This window comes from Lytechinus pictus, chromosome 7, assembly GCF_037042905.1.
Source record: "Lytechinus pictus isolate F3 Inbred chromosome 7, Lp3.0, whole genome shotgun sequence".
Classification (NCBI taxonomy): domain Eukaryota; kingdom Metazoa; phylum Echinodermata; class Echinoidea; order Temnopleuroida; family Toxopneustidae; genus Lytechinus; species Lytechinus pictus.
The window spans coordinates 18,229,746-18,246,695 of record NC_087251.1 but is presented as its reverse complement, the minus strand read 5'-3'; the positions used below and the strand labels follow the sequence as shown (position 1 = coordinate 18,246,695).

Here is a 16,950-nt window from a genome sequence, read left to right as displayed (position 1 = left end):
TTTTTTGTAATTTTTCTAAATACACATTGTGAATAATGAGAGAAATCAATGATATATAGTCAACTAATAAGTTCAGAATTTGAAACCCAGGGCCTATTAAAAAAAAACAGTAATTATCTTCATACTATGTGGAAGTGGTTAAATGCAATAAGTTTGCATCAAGCTTATTCAAGTTTTATGAATATAATATATGGGTCCTGGTTTAATACTAACAAACCATATATTCATAACAACTTGAAATTTAAATGTTATATCTTGGCAGTCTATCACTTTTATATTCTTCTCTTTCTTTCCTCTCTTCCCTATTCTTACATTTTTTTATTTTGTTTGCTTGGATGCAAAACCAGTTAAAAGGTGCTTCAACCAGTCAAGCTTATGTTGCAACACCTTTGTATGTTCATTATTTACTTGTGTTTTATATATATATCTGTGTATTCTTCTACATTGTACATTGTGAACATGCATGAATAAATAAATAAATAAACAAAAAAATATTCAAATTGAACATTTAATTCAAAGCCTGTGAACGAGATAACCTCTTGTTAAAATCATCATGAAAAAAGCACAACAATAAAATACAAAAAGGAGTGTAGACTTGTAGAGAAGTACATGTAGGTGTATTTGAGAATAGCCCACTTTACCAAACTACTGAAAATACAGTAAACAACAATAGGCAACACATCTTGTAAGTGTCTGGTAAAGAAAATCATTATACATGGAACTTTCTGACTGGTAATTGAAGAAAGAAGTACATTACATGTTCTTGATCAAATTGTAGTGTTAGACACCTTTCTACTTCATAAATATTTTCTCAGAACCCAACAAGATAATAACTACAAATCAACTTAAAATTTATTAACATTTTGTTCTTAATGAAAAATTGTCTTGGTAGGTGATTATATGCCAAATGTCTGGACATTCATTCAATGACTACAATTTATCTTCTTAATGATCATTAGCAATTTACCTCTATCTATACCTCAAAATAATATTGAAGCTCAATGCGTTAGATGTGACTTGCAATTATTTGCGTACAATTGCATTAGTTATATGCCGATGGTGCTTGCACTGCATGTATAAAGCATATCATCTGTGCATGTACGAAGCACTATATATTTTTTTACTATTACGGTACCGTAAGTAGACTGGGGATCAACCTTTCTTTTGACTAATTATTTGGGGTCTATTAATGGATTAAGTTAATGATGTAATGGAAGATCAATTTCAAATCTCCAAATTTTCATCCATTAAATAATATAGCTTGATGAGAAATGAAGTTGCTACTTTGTAAATAAAAACATAATTTCTACAATAATAATAAATGCAATTTATTAGGCACCATATCCATCTCATAGGAGATGCTCAAGGCGCACAATTGAAGGGGGAGCAAACGAAGTAACAAATAAAAAATTCATTGATAAAATGAGTTATAGAGGTAAGTGTTAAGCTTAATCTTTAAATTTTCCACACACTTGCTATCCCAGATCTCCCGTGGAAGGGAATTCCATAGCGAGGGACCTGCATGGATGCTGAGTAATGTGTGGTCAATCTGCAATCACACAAATCTCCAAAATCGAACGCACCTTGATAATCAACCAATTAGAAACATGCATAGATCTACCACTTGAAATTGACTTCTTCTTAATTATATTTAAACACAGCCCTTTCTCCAATGGGCCCCTGAAAAATCAGAAATTGAAAGGTCATTATGACAGGCGTAAATCTGCATTTTATGATTATACAACAAATATAATAAATTAGGTAAAAATAGGGTATGTACAGGGAATAACCTAATTTAACAAACTGTTCAATTATTGGTAAATAGTTACTAGATCATGCATATTACGTGAACATACTTCGGAAAGAGGGAACTGGATTAGAGGAATTTGATCACTATCATGCCATAGACATCATCACAACTTATTTGCATGTTTCTAAACAAAACTTTTTGACCAATTATCACAATTTTTTTCTCTTTCTCTCTTCTCTCTTTTTTTTTTATAGATGAAACAAAGATTCACTCTTTCACAACACAGTGCGAAATGAAAATACATTCTTGTTCAAAAGTTTCCCGTTATGTTTGACATTGCACATTGACCAAAAAGACAAAAACCAAGTAAAATTACAAGTGCTTGATTCAGATGACTCCATCCATTCCCTTTCATAATCATAGAAGCTTTCTTCAATTGACCATCAGGCATGACTAAAATCTCTTAATTGAGCAAAAACACTCAAACAATTGTACTTGGAAAAAAAGGAGAGAATTTCAACTTTATTAAAGTTCAGCATTTCATCTTTTTGTTTATCATTATTGAAGAAAAATATATATATATTGTAACAACTTTCAGAGAAATATATCACATCATATATACAGAAAGCACCATAAATACATAATGACATGAGAGCCTGCAAAAGCAAAGAAATTCATAAAATTCACTATGATTGTTTCTCTGTTGTTTTTGTTTTTTTCTTTTTGGGGAAAAGGGGTGAAAATAAATAATTTTTAACTGGCAAAATAATTCCATCTGAGAATATTATTGAAAATAACTTGCCCCCAAGTGTAAATAAAACCCTGAAACTATCTTATAGTCTGAGAGAATGTGTGTTCTTTTTACTTCTCTACATAAAAAGTCTGATTAAAAAAAGGTTCCACCTTTATTAAAGGGAACAATTACTAAGATAAACAAAATACAAATACATAAACAAACAGAACTTTAACAGCCAGAAGAGTCAAATAAAAACAAACAAAATCAAATCAAAGTAAATGATATAAAATCATAAAATGAAATCACAACAAATATAGAGCAAAATATTATGTCTTCAAATTGTTTATGAATAGAGTACAAGCTGGATACACACAATATTTATTTTAAAACTTGTATACATACATCCAAGATATTATAGGTACTACAAACAAACTTTATTATGTGTCTTTTTAATGGATTACCCAAGTTGGATGTGCACATTCTTAGATCTAATCAAAGCATGATATTCTTTCAATAACGGACGACACGCTCTACCCCTAATTTCACTTGTTGATTTATCAAGGTATAATTTATTTCCTGGGTGTGGGTCCACATACAGGGGAAGGACTACATTAGCTAGCTCTCGCTCTCTACACACATCCATCCACTACTAAAGGTTCCACTAGTGATGATAGAGCAAACTTTAAAGGGAGAATCCACCCTTCCATCAAGTTGGTTTTAAGTAAAAATATATCAATAAAGGTTTGGCTTATCCATCAACAAATTAAAGTTTCTATATAATTTTTGTGATCAATGCCACAAATGAGCAGCTCATAACATAAATTCCATAATTATCTTTCTATAGGTTCTTGATGAATGAATATTTATTTTGTTCATATTAATACATGAATATGTTTGATTATAAATGTATGTTTGTATGAGAAAATTATATTTTATGGAATTTATATTAGAACACATACATTATGTATGAAGGAGCTGCTAGCATTTTAATATTATACTGCTTGTATGCGAACTTAGAAAATTCAAAACTGTTATTTTGATGGACTGTTAGCATGCCTTCATTATTTATCCTTCTTTTATCAAATATAATCTTGATGAGTGGGGTAGACTTTCCCTTTAACCTACATGCAAAGAAGATGTACCATGATACCAACACCAAGCACAGAGCAGTGGAGAGAGTGATAGAAAGGGGAAGAGTGAAAGAGAGACTTACCACAAAATGAAATATGAGCTGGATTCAATGGAATGGATGAATGAATAAAAGAAGGTATAAATGAGGGACAAAAGGCTTAATATGAGGGAGAATAACATTAAAAAATGAACACAAATCAAACCTTTTCTCTGCATTATGATTTCTAAATCTGCAGAGTTTTACTGTCAGAAATTTAATTTGAAAGGAAACTTATAAACAGTTCTTATTCCACCATGCACCTATCTGAAAATTTGGTAAATGCCCACTTTATTTTCATTGTCCTTAATTACATATTGATATTAGTTATCAATGATATTTTTTGTTATGGCACCATAGCTCCTACTTTATGATCAAGAATGCTCATAATTAATCCCCCCCCCCCCACACACAAATTATAATCCAGATAACTAAAGGATATAGGTGTATAATACAATAAATCATCGTAAATAATGTTGAAGTGGATTTCACTACAAAGAATCAATACAGTAGGTCTTGGGCCTAATAATTTCTCTGATTTTTTTTCTCAAATTCTGCAACTTTTGACAGGAGGTTTGGAATATGGATGTTTCTAGCAAAAACAAACAAGCCAAACTCATTTCCAAAGACCTTACAATTGGGTATAAACTCATTGTCCTTGTGCTGATGAACTAAGCAAACATCCTTCAACATGACTAAAAACCACAGGTTTTCAAAGGAGAATGAATTTATTAAATCAAACAGAGCAATAAGATTCTATTCTATAAAGACCGGGTCTGTCAACTAAATGAAAAGTGTAAAATCGAGCCATCATGAAGTAAATGATCATTCAATGATAATATCTATTAAAAAAAACAGCAAAAAGGCTTCCATCTGGTTTGGTAAAGTTAAGATTTTTATCAACGCTGCTCACTGGTGATTCATATATTTGCACTGTCAGAAGTGGCCTTTTCAACTAGTAAAAGGAGCTTGGTTTATAGTGAAATTTGTGTAAAAAGGAGCTCGATTTAGAGCAGAATATGGGTGAAGAAAGAAAACCCAAATATAGATAACATCAGGTACATCAGTTTCACTTTTTTCATTCTAGTTACTGTATAGACCATTGCATGTACCCGATGACAGAGACAGCAAAACATCAATCTCGATCAATGAAAGTGGAAGGGAACTTTTTGGTTGATGCATAAATTTGCCCCTTCAAGGGATGGTCCAGGCTGAAAGTATTTAGAACTTAATAAATAGAGTAGAATTCACTGAGCAAAATGCAGAAAATTTCATCAAAATCGGATAACAAATAACAAAGTTATTGAATTTTAAAGGTTAGCAATATTTTGTGAAAACAGTCGTCATGAATATTCATTAGGTGGGCTGATGATGTCACATCCCCACTTGTTCTTTTGTATTTTATTATATGAAATTAGGTTTATTCAATTTTTTTCCTCCAAGAACTAGAAAAATTGGATTGACAACTGATTTAGTGCATTAAGGCCACCGCACACCTTACGACCCGACTGGTCGGCGACTGGCTTGCGACTGAGTGAGGGGAGATGTGACGTCACGGCTCTTGTCAGCTTGCGCGTCGCAGACCGGTCAGAGACAAGTCGCAAGGAAAATCAGAAGGATTTGACATGTCGAATCCTTATGACTGGATCGCAAGCTCAATCCAACTTCCAGCCAATCAGACAGTAGAGTTGCACGACGCGTATATGATAAACAACGCGCATACGCAGTAGTAAGCGTGCTTTCTCAGTCGCTATGCCAAAAAGCAAAAAGCGCATGCGTGAGTCGCAGATCGGATCGCAAGGTGTGCGGTGTCGAGGCTTATGACTACCTTGCGATTCATCTCCCCTCACTCAGTCGCAAGCCAGTCGTAGACCAGTCGGGTCGTAAGGTGTGCGGTGGCCTTTAGATATTTATTGCTGCAACTTATTTCATTATAAGGGAGACATCTTATTCACACAAGTATGAAATAATGACAAAAATTTGATTTTACGTAATAACATAAGAAAACAGAAAGTGGGGATGTGACATCATCAGCCCACCTAATGAATATTCATGACGACTGTTTTCACAAAATATTGCTAAACTTTAAACTTCAATAACTTTATTATTTATCCGATTTAGATGAAATTTTCGGCATTTTGCTCAGTGAATTCTACTCTATGTATTAAGATATAAATATTTTCAGCCTGGACCATCCCTTCAACTTTCATCATCTGAGCCCAATTATTCTGTTGCCTCTGCCCGATGATCAAGGAGATCAATGAACTGTTCTTGGAAAATCTGAAAAACATTTATTCTGATGAACATTGTGTGTGAAAATAACAATAAAGAGAGGGTTTAATGACATTGATAATATCAAGTGTGTCTTACCTGTTCTTTTGGAATCCTGTCTATTTGAATCTCATTGATGGATTCTCCCTGAGCTAACCTTTGAAGGTTCTGAGCTAAGGTGTTACTGGCCTGAGCAATCTCAACCCGCAGATTGGGTGGTTTCCTCGTTGGTGATGTCCTTGGTGGAGAGGACTGAAGGTTCTGCAAGGAACTGGACTTCTGCCTCTGGATGACTGGTGCCTGCTGCCTCTCCTCGCTCTGGTGGTTCTGTGTTGTTGTGCGACGAGTACTGACGTTCTTGATGTAGTTGTCTACATCATGGTCCGAGTCATCCGCCGTGTCGTACCTTCTCCAGGCACCCGATGAAGTTTTCCTGACACCACTGACATTACTGTCTGTTGATCCAATAGAACTTTTGCGGGATAAGTTCCCAGATGGAGTGCGATTGTGGGACGCAGAAGTTGGAAGACGTGACCTTGGCTCTGCAGTCTTTGTTTTCTGATCCTGTATGGACTGGGTGCGGGCATGTCGAGCAATCTGGGATCCAAGACTATGGTCTGTCCTTGCACTTGAGTCTCCATTCCTGGCACTAGATGCAGAAGTTCTCCCCCTACCTCTTTCCACTGGTGTGCGTCGACCTGAATCAGAGACAGCCCCACTACGGGTTTCTCGCATTGATCCACCACGCCGAAAGTTTTTGGAAGAGCTCAGATCTGACATGCTAGAACTGGGACTGATGTCACTGTGGTCAGCGCCAGAGTCTTCACTGAATCTACTCTTGCGTAACATGGTGCTACGAGTTTGGCGTGGCTGTGATAAATTGGGTGGGGGTTTGAGACTTTTGGGCTTTTTAACTGCTTTGGTATTTTCTGACGTTCCTCTTGATACCGTTCGGTTTGATATCCTGCCTGTAGGTAATGAACTTGTCAGGTGAGTGTTTCTTCTGAAGGAATGTTCAGTGTCACTTACAGATTCAGGTTCTTTCTCTGCAGGCTGCATCTTGTGTTTGTTAGGTGTGGACAGCCTACTCCATATACCACCTTTAGCTGGTGCAGGAGCAGTTTTATTTCCACTTGATCTATTCTGTGTATCTGCTTGAGTTGTTCTTGGCTTTTCTACACTTCTGGCAACCTTCTGCCTTCCATTAGTATAATGTGAATGTTCGGATGTGGTATTATCCTCAGGACAAGAGTAGTGCCTGCTCTTACTTCCTGCCCATGTGTTATTTCCTCCAACTAAACTCACATTACTTGCAGTATCAACATCAGTATCTACATCTGCTTCAAATGACACTACAGAGATATCTTGCGATATATCATGTGGCATATCATGAGAGTCTGACATCTCCGGAGATGGAGTATCCTGACGCTTTGTCCGCATCCTCTCTTCAAGATTCCTCATCAAGGTCTCAGTGTCTTTCAAAAGGACATCAGTATCCATGCTTCCCTCTGGCCCCCAAGAGTCTCTCCGTGCCTCCTCTTCCTGGTAACCCATTGGAACGATAGGATCAGAGCTACCATGAAGCTGTCTCCTCTTTCCAAAAGCCTTTTCCTCCATGCCTCTGTCTTGCAGATAGCGTTGCTGTTCTTGCTGCTGTTGCTGTTCTATGGCACGGTTTCTAGGGCTGTGAAAGGCACTGGAATTGGAGGCCTGAAAGCCATTTTGTCTCATGGTATGCTCAGAACTGCTGGACGTGGAGGACTGCCGAACAGTCTGAAGCTTCTCGGCAGGCGTCGTTGGCAGAATACGTTTCCCTCTAGATCCTCTTGGACTGGAAGAATCCGGTGATTGGAGAGGTGCTGTCCTGGGTGTAGATGTTTGCACTCTGGTACCTGATGGTGGCTTCTTGCTCAGATGATCATCTGAAATATGAAAACATACAAACAAAAGTAAACTTGTACTCACCCTCCAAAACAATTACTTAAATAATCTTCACGTATTATCAAATGTAAGAAGGGATGAAACTTTCATTAAAATTATAAATGTTACTTGTTTAAACCTTTATTTTCAAAGATAAGCTCTTAATATCATCTACACACCGTCCAAATTAAATATTACAGAATGAAAAACCTCTGTAAGTAATATATATGGATTAAGGAAGTCATCAATTACAAACCTTTTATTCAGACCATTAAGTCCTCTGTGCATAGAACTTATTCTTCACCATTTGTGTAAGGTTAAAGAGCATTTGCAGTAGAGATGCATACTAAATAATGCAAGAAAAAATGACCAAAAAATCACAGAAACTTATTGCAGATACAACTAAATAACCACAATCACTTTATATCCATATATAAATCCAACCTGGTAGTTTACAAGCATATCCACAAGGCATCGAAATGGCTATCATATATACACAAGTCCCTGCACCAACGCTCCCACAAGATAATGAACAAAGTCACATGATTTGATGATGCCTAAAAGCTGTTATTACTCCATTACTCCAACCATCCAATAACATGTATAGTTTGCTTTCAAGAACAACACAGATATATTGCACGTATCAACGATGAGTAATTCAACTAAAGAGTCAGGTCCCTGCATTAAAGCATCTGTCCTTAAAACAGCTTCCCGGGAGGAAATCTCTCACATCCTTTCTTCTTCCCCCTAAATGTCTTAACATCTCCTCTCTGGTCTCCGTCATGAAACCTCACCTAGTGGGGGGTTCTATTAACACACTAGCAGATGACATGCTGTGTTTGAATCAGTGAGAGTCTCTAGCTATTGTCGCAGGAAATCAAGCACCCCTGCTACGGTCAGGGCACCTCCCTCTCCATGGCTTTATCCATTTCCTCTGCTTCATATCTCACTCCAAAGGCTCATTCTCACTTCCAAAGATCATGAAGATAGCACCACGTAAAGAAACAAAATACATATTCATCTCAGAGTCCTCATCATACAAACACTCAACACAAATCAGCTTCATGATCTCCTGTAGAATCACAAAAGTTGTACACTTCAACATGACCAACTTGTGATCAAAGGCCACTGCAATGGGAACAGACCCTCTATACCTGAAGGCAAGCCGCACGCCTGTGGAGTGATAGCACTACACAGATTCTACTTGTACATTGCTGCATGGCTGCCTTTGCCGGCTTGTACCCACAGACAAATTTAGAAGCTTCCTATATCTATTTATATCTTGTCTCCTCTAGAGTTCAAATGAGTCAGGGCAGCCTTACCTTTTCTATTTAAGAATTTTTCAAATTGAAAAATTTTAAGTATGGGCTAACTGCAAACTGCACTTGACATGCACTTCTTTTGTTGAATTCACTTTTTTATGCAGTATTGATTAAAATCGCAAAAAAAGCATGAATATTGTATGGAAGAAGCAAGAAAACAGAAGGCATCAGGTAAAATGTGCAAAGGTGAAATGAGTACCAAAAAAAAAACATTGAGGGGGCAGAATATGGTGTGCGGGATTTCTAAATAGTTGTAGGTGAGCAAAAAACAATTTGAAATTTTTGACACATCCTGAAAATAACTGAGTGTTCTTTCCTTTTCTTCTTCTTTTTCCCCCCTCTCAGTAGTGAAACCTTGGGGGTGGGTGTAACTACCCCGCGCCTCACCATCTGTATGTTGAATGCCCATGAAGAATCTTGTTATGAAGATTAAAAGTCTGAACAAAGAAAACTAACATTATCTTAAGTTTTAAACTGAACCTAATTCCCACTGATGCCGCCTCTCTCACTAATTACTTACACATTTTTTCTATTTTTAAATAAAATTACAAAGGAAAATTAATAAACACTTCTAATAAAATTTGATTGTTTCCACAGTATATCAGTATCAGTATAATGCAAAATGAGGAAGATATAAAAACTTTGACTAGTTATCCTATATGATACACTTGGTAAAAGTTCAAGACAATATCCACATTAAAATCAACTTCAATATAAAAAAAGGCATTTCAGCATGTGTCCTAGACTATACAATTGGAAGATGTTGGCATTGTATGGTGATTGCCAATGTTGGGTTTCATGGTTGCACATTTCCTTCTTCTTTCATGATCTGATAAGAAAGATGAGTAATTGTCAAACAGGAACAGATTCCACATGCATATGTGATGTTCTCAAACCAGGGGCCCAGTGGGATTGAGTGAGTAAACATAACATCATTCTAACATTGCAAGATTACCATGGCAATGAGACAGATTATGGTATGGGCAATCCCATTATCTTTCCCTCTCAACACAATAGGTCATGAACATTCATGAACAAAATAGACAAAGAAGGGAGAACGGCAAGAGAGAAAAAAGGAGAGAAATGAAAGGAATTAATTACTAAATGAACTAACATGTAAATAAATGAAAAATGAAAGCAACAAGAAATAAAAGGGGAACGTTGAACTCTTCATCAAATAATTTCCTCCTCATTTTTGTATAAAAACACTTTAAAAAGATGATTTAATACAATTTTTTTTAGTTTTTCATTCTTTCTACTATTCACATTTATTTTTCTATTTTAAATGAATTAAATTTACCAATACTTCCTTTCAGGCTTAATCCAAACTGAATAGAGAGATCAATAGATGTCAACATATGTACACATAAGGTTTTACCCCTCACAATCTGATCCCCTCCTATGGAGGGGATGATTAAAAGGGAAGTTTGAATCATTCATGAGACTCCTTACCTCTGTCAGTAATCCTGGAAGATTGTTCAGCCTCATAGCCATCGATGATTTGGTCAGGTGACCCATGTCTGTCAGGTGATGCTAACCTGTCAGGTGGCAGGTGCTGCTCTGTTGGGAGGGCAGAGTTGGTGGTCATGGTAGCCCACTGCTGAACCCACTGTGGAGTTCCTGGTCCACCTTTATGCTGGATAAGAAAAAGTTTGCACAAGGAAGTTGAACCAGTGATCAAGGAGCACTTTTGCATCAGACCACTTTGTTTTTGTTTTTTAAGGTCCTATAACTTCACAATTTAAAATATCAGAAAGAATACCATTTTAGTTTACATTATATTTTTGATGAAAAAAAAACCCAACATAGACATGACTTAAATTGTAAAAATATACATACATTTAAAAAAATAATTCCATGTTAAAAAAATAATAAAACAAAGCTCCAGGACTGATTTACCCTTGCTCAATTCATGCCTCAAGCTAACAACATTTTTCCTCAGAAAATAATCTGCAAACTTTGTGACACATTAGATAACAACAAAAAAATGAAAAAATAATTATCTAGAAGCATTATATCATGTACATGTACTCACATACATGCAAATATCTTGAAGCCCTATTTTCACAATAATATAACATTTTCTTTTATTTATTTTTTTGGGGGTAGGTTAATATTTACTTGTATAATCAATCTCATGGGCAGCAGTGTCATTCTATTGAACAAGTAGCTCCCAAATCCCCTGGATATAAATGGATCCATTTGTCACTCACACAGAATGTCACAATATGACACTAAAAAAAATTGTGACGGTTGCATACTGTATGTATACCAGTATATAATGGAAGTCACATTTACATTCACTGTCACATAGAATATGCAGATTATGAAAAAAGTGAACAAATGCATGCCAACTGATTTAGAACATAGAGAAATATTTCAAGTATTCAATATACATGCATTTCATAGTTCAAATAGTTGTTACAAAAAATTATTATATAAATTTTCCTTTTCTTGCAAAAAAGAAATTAGATAATTCTATTTACTTAATAACTCTTGAATGTTGAAAAGGAACTATTATTAATACAGTTCCATATACATACTCCACTATGTATATTCACACAGAGGGGAGCTCTTGAGCTCAATGGTGAATAAACCAACTATTAATGTTATTTTCGTTAGTATTCATATAGGTTTAGCCAACACCCTTTTTCATGGAAAAGAATTACGAGAGCTTTGTTAATTGCATATAAGTGGTAATGTGACCACATCTTGCCCCTTAAACATGAAGAAATAAAAGAAATTTTGATACTATTTCATCAATCCATTCAATCATACAAAGTGTATCTTTGCCTAATTATCAAGTCTGAACATTTTTTGTACTGAACACTGTAAGAGTCTACAGATCAGCAATTCCTATCTTACATAAACCACCAATTACTGAAATGATTTATCTTTAAATTTTATAAACTAGATTTCTATTCATCAAATTTTACTTATTCCATATGTTGATGGTCTCTAATCCGGCATAAATTTTTCACTGAAAATTGTTTTGACAGCGAATTAGCAATGCTTAGCATCTTGTCTCCCCCTCGCTTCCCCCTTTCTTGCTAAAATGTAACAGATCCTAGAGAATTGCAGTGCTTGCCAAGGTTTGGGATTGGGTGCTGAAATTTGAGTGATAGGTGGTGCAATATTCTTCTTTGAGCAAGTCTTTCCCATGCCAAACTTGAAATACCCTACACTATTACTTCTGCCAATTGATTTAAGATGTTATATTCATGGCATGCATTTATGGTGGAAACCGACTAAATGCTAGCACCTACAAAAATCTCTGATACATATTTTCTAATGATTATCAAGAATTTCAATTGAAATTACATAATAAAACATGTATAAATGATAATCCAAATAGTGCATACAAAAATCAAGCATCCAAGCAACTTATTAACCTCCAAATTTTTATCATATGCAACAACAATCGCACTTCGGCTTGATTATTCTGTGAGTTCTCTATGAAAACGAAACATTTTCTTACCTTTCCTTCAATATCATCAATTTTATCAACTGCTGTCCTGCTACTTCCATCTCCTCTGACTCTCAAACCGGGTCCTACTTTATCCAGTCTGGTTCCACCATTTTGTTTTCCTGTAAACACCTCCTCCTCCTCCATCTCTTCATCCCCTACATCCTTGTCCGTATCATCATCACTGGGTACCTTTTCCTCGATCTCGACCCCAAACTCCTCATCAATCCTCTCCCTGGCCTCCTGGACTTCCTTGGACTGGGAGTCACTCTCGATGGTGTAGGTTCCTGTCTCACTGACGTCATCCCCTCCTCCTCCATCCACCTCACCTTCCACATCATCCTGGTACTGGGAGTCCTCTTCAGTGTCTATCCCAGGACTGACCGCTGTGATTGGGCTTGGCGAGCCCTGGTTGGGCTTGGATTTGTGACTGGACTTGACAAAAGTTCTTTGGCGAAGGTTGGTTGGAGGGAGAGGTTCTGAAAGACAATTGGAGCTCTTGTTCTTGCGCTGCATTTGCTGGAAATTTACATCTCCTGTACAAATGAAATAGAAAAATCAAGCTGATTGGCTACTCTAATATCCAAGCAACAGTACTGATGATTACAATAAAGGATATTACTGATAGCATAATTTAAAGAAAACACCAAATGTAGATTTGCATTCACCTTACACAAAAAGAATCATACAGCTATCATAAAAATGCACATTGAAAGAAACTACTGTATATGAGGTCTAGGAGACATTATCCTATTTGAACTTATTTAAGTCATATTTAACACCTTACTTGGCGACAAGGGTTTAAAGTAAGCCAGAAACTATAGAATACATTAGCCATCAAAATCATCTGCTACGGAAACCTATTAGAGTGATATTGTAAATTATCAAAAAAAATCCTCCAGAATAAACAATTTTGGTCAAAAAGTGCTATTTCTATGGTTGAAAATATGGTTCAAATGTAGGAATTTCAACTTTAGTCTTAAAAGTGGTATCCTTGATATGAATGAATGAACTTGAACGCTACCTTGATATCCTGGTGATGGAGTCTCTGGTGTACCTTTGGGAGTTCTACGTCCTCCTTGTCCAACCCCAGACCATCCATCTGTCCTTGAAGACAGCGGAGAAGCCCTGGGGCTCTGGTATCATAAGAAAATAATAAGGGAAATATTTTTTACGAATAAATCATTGAATATAAAATGTGAGAAATCATAACAGTAACAAGAAAAGAAGTTTGTTGTTATACACACAAGACTGTACTTTTTCCAAGTAAATTAAATCATCTATCATTCTGGAACTGTTTTTTATCATTCACTCTGGATTAGTAAGGAGATCCATGTACAAAAGATGTAACACCTGAAACTAAAATAAATTAGAATAGATCACTTTTTTCTTTATTTTTATCTCTCATCTGCGATTACAAATTCCTTAGTCACAGATGAACAAAAGATGACTACTTACTTTTTTCATAAACAGCATACTAAACATACTCATCTCCAAAGTCAGATAGAAACACTGATTACACACACTAACATCCAAGACTGGCCCAGAAATGAATGCTCTCTGTTGCAAGGCCTATCCTCTGAATGACTATATCAAGATCGATTGATCTCTATCCTCTTATCTGATATCCAAATGAAACTTTTTACACCCTAACCTAGTTGTCATGAGGTCCCCATGCCAGTTCAGCAGTTTAACCCTTTCCCTGCTTCCTTTGAGCAAGTCAATTATGTTTTACAATAGGAATTGTATTACAGGGGGCCTATAAGTTCAAGTGAGGGTTAAAGGGGGAGGGGGTTATGCATCAGAAGGCTAATGTGGAGATCCTGCCCAGAGGATCACTCTGTAAAATCCATCATCATCTTCAATGGAGCCAATGAAGTCAGGTCAGGTTTCATCCCATAAACACTTACATGCAGGGTTTCAATGGGATTAGTCTCCCAACAGGAACAGCTGAACAGGTGTGTCTTAGGCTATGGAAGTTGAATCTATTACCCTCATGTCTATTTAAACAAATATAGGTTTAAGATATTAGTTGTCTATCAGTCTTTAATTACATGTTTATTACATTATCAAGGACTAAAGTATACTATTAGTGATTCTGGGCAGGGACAGTTCTTCCCTTCTTTGTGATGATCTTTTGGTAGATTTCAGATTACAGATGAGCATTATCCTTATGCAGCTCTAGAATCTGTTAAGTGTGCTGGAAGTTCGAGGGGTTTGAACTGATTAATTCTCCAACCCAATATTCCAATGCATTAAGGAAGCATGAGTCTTAACTCAATTCTCTGCTTAGCCGTTCCAAACCAAAAATGGAAAGAAATAAGGATTTTCTTAAGACTTGCTTTCTATAAAGGCCTTCTTCTTTAACACATTGCCCCTTGAGTGACAAAACCCTGTACATCAAATTTGGAGGAAATTTCTTTTGTTCTAAATCTATCATATAAAATCTTATATAAATTACATATTTCTCTCACAGCAATTGAATCCAGGCTAACATGTCAAATGAAACAGCATCCCATTAGCTCCAGTGTTGTCATGTTGTGGCTGTCATATTTTTCGTTCTCCTTTAAAAGTAAGTGTTATTAAAGAAAGTTTTGTCTTATCATCAATATTCTAAGTAGATTAAAGATAAAATAAATTTTGACTAACTTGCATGACTGCTTCCTCCTCCTGGCTTTTCTTCATCAATCTCTCTGCCTTGAGCTCCTCCATCATACGTGTGCTCTTCTCTATCTTCTGCCTCACATTCTGTGGAATGCAGTTCTGGAGGCTGTCTGGCCTCGCCATCTTCGGGGCAGCATCATCGTTGCTCCCAAAGTCGATGGTGAAGCCGATGGCCTTCTCACTCGACGCCATCAGGGTTATCTCCGCCTGGGGCTGGGGGTGGGGCGGAGTCTCTTGATGGACGGGACGGCGGTCAGAGCGGTTGTAGATTACGACGGGGATGTCCCGTTCGGGCACGTTGGAAGGAAGTCTGGAAGGTCGCTCGTGAGGGGACGGTGATTCTAGCGTGTGGTTGTCGTCTGATGAACCTGCACAGTAAAGGAAAACAATTTGGGGAGAAATGGGGTACTTGAAACTCTTAGAATTCTGCCCCTAAACTGGCAATGTGACAAAATTGTGTTGATTCTCTCTGTATCTTCTCCATAAATATGTATGAAAATTTAATTTACTTTTACTGTCATCATCTTTATAATCTCTATCATCATTGGGGTGTTATCATACAGCTGTTGCATCATGATATTTTTCATTATAATAAACGGCATATTTGGTATGTATACCTTGAGTTGAGTAAGTATCAGCTCTTGGTCTCAGGTCGTCCGGTGAAGTACTACTACCATCAGGTGAAGGATCTTCACTTTCACCCCACCATGCTGGTTGACCATACAAGGGAGAACCATGGGATGTTGGTCGATGATCTAACACAAAAACAGAAATAAACAAACAAATTTCTATAGTACATCAATGACTAGAAATATTACTGGAGTTGATTAATAACCCCTGCCTTTATGTGAGGGCGGACCGACCAATGGACTGGCTGACAGAGCAACAACCAACAGGAGAGCGTTTCATCAACATTTTTCCTCCGAGTTGTAAGATCTGACAACTTTCCTTGTTTTTAATTGGCTGAGAAGCAAGAAATTAATGCCATAGCTTGGAATTGTTCATACATGTATTTCAATCAAGAATTGATTTAAGAATTATAAACAAAAGGCCCCGGAATTTACCTTTAATACACCTGTGATATACCTTTTCAAAATAAGTGAAAATTTCTTACAGCAACAAGTTTCATACCATAAACCATAAACATGACCAGCAAATAATCAAATACGACAACTACACAGTGATTTACACATTTAGATTAAAAGAAAGACAAAAAATCAGTGTCCTGTAGAATTCAGAAGCACTTGTCATTTACAATTATAAGTACATCATGCATGCATACAGTTTTTAATTTTACATGTAATTCAAATTCACTTCATTCACATCCTTTAAATTCACATTCATTCTACATTCCACAATAAATTGCATATTTCATAAAAGAACAAATGACAAATGGCTAGAAAAAAAAACTTCATTTCTAGAAGCCTTTCTAAAACTTCCATTACAACCTTCCCACTTAGATTCATTTCCTAAGTCATTAGCACTTGTGAATCACACATTTTCCATTGACTTACACTCCTATAGTTTGTCAATTATCCACTTAAATGATATTACCCAAGTAACAGGCTTCTCAAGAGGTTCATGGTGACTCCCATGAATCTGCCTTCAGATTGTTCTATACATTCCCTTGTTTATTTAAATAGTTATGTTCTT

The 16,950-nt window shown here is 36.3% G+C and overlaps 1 protein-coding gene across 3 annotated transcripts in view; it reads right to left on the bottom strand.

Moving 5' to 3' along the window:
- Nucleotides 1-16,950, bottom strand: part of LOC129264833 (centrosomal protein of 170 kDa protein B-like) — a 55,446-nt gene that overhangs the window by 12,325 nt on the left and 26,171 nt on the right. For 2 of the 3 annotated variants that reach the window (XM_064102127.1, XM_064102128.1), the window contains exons 7-12: nucleotides 15,915-16,052; nucleotides 15,283-15,665; nucleotides 13,658-13,769; nucleotides 12,646-13,169; nucleotides 10,620-10,803; nucleotides 6,025-7,847 (exon numbers count right to left, since the gene is read on the bottom strand). In XM_064102127.1, the coding sequence (XP_063958197.1) occupies nucleotides 6,025-7,847; nucleotides 10,620-10,803; nucleotides 12,646-13,169; nucleotides 13,658-13,769; nucleotides 15,283-15,665; nucleotides 15,915-16,052 (3,164 nt within the window). Of the gene's footprint in view, nucleotides 1-3,699; nucleotides 3,718-6,024; nucleotides 7,848-10,619; nucleotides 10,804-12,645; nucleotides 13,170-13,657; nucleotides 13,770-15,282; nucleotides 15,666-15,914; nucleotides 16,053-16,950 lie in introns of all 3 variants that reach the window. The other variant, XM_064102126.1, reaches the window with a different exon arrangement.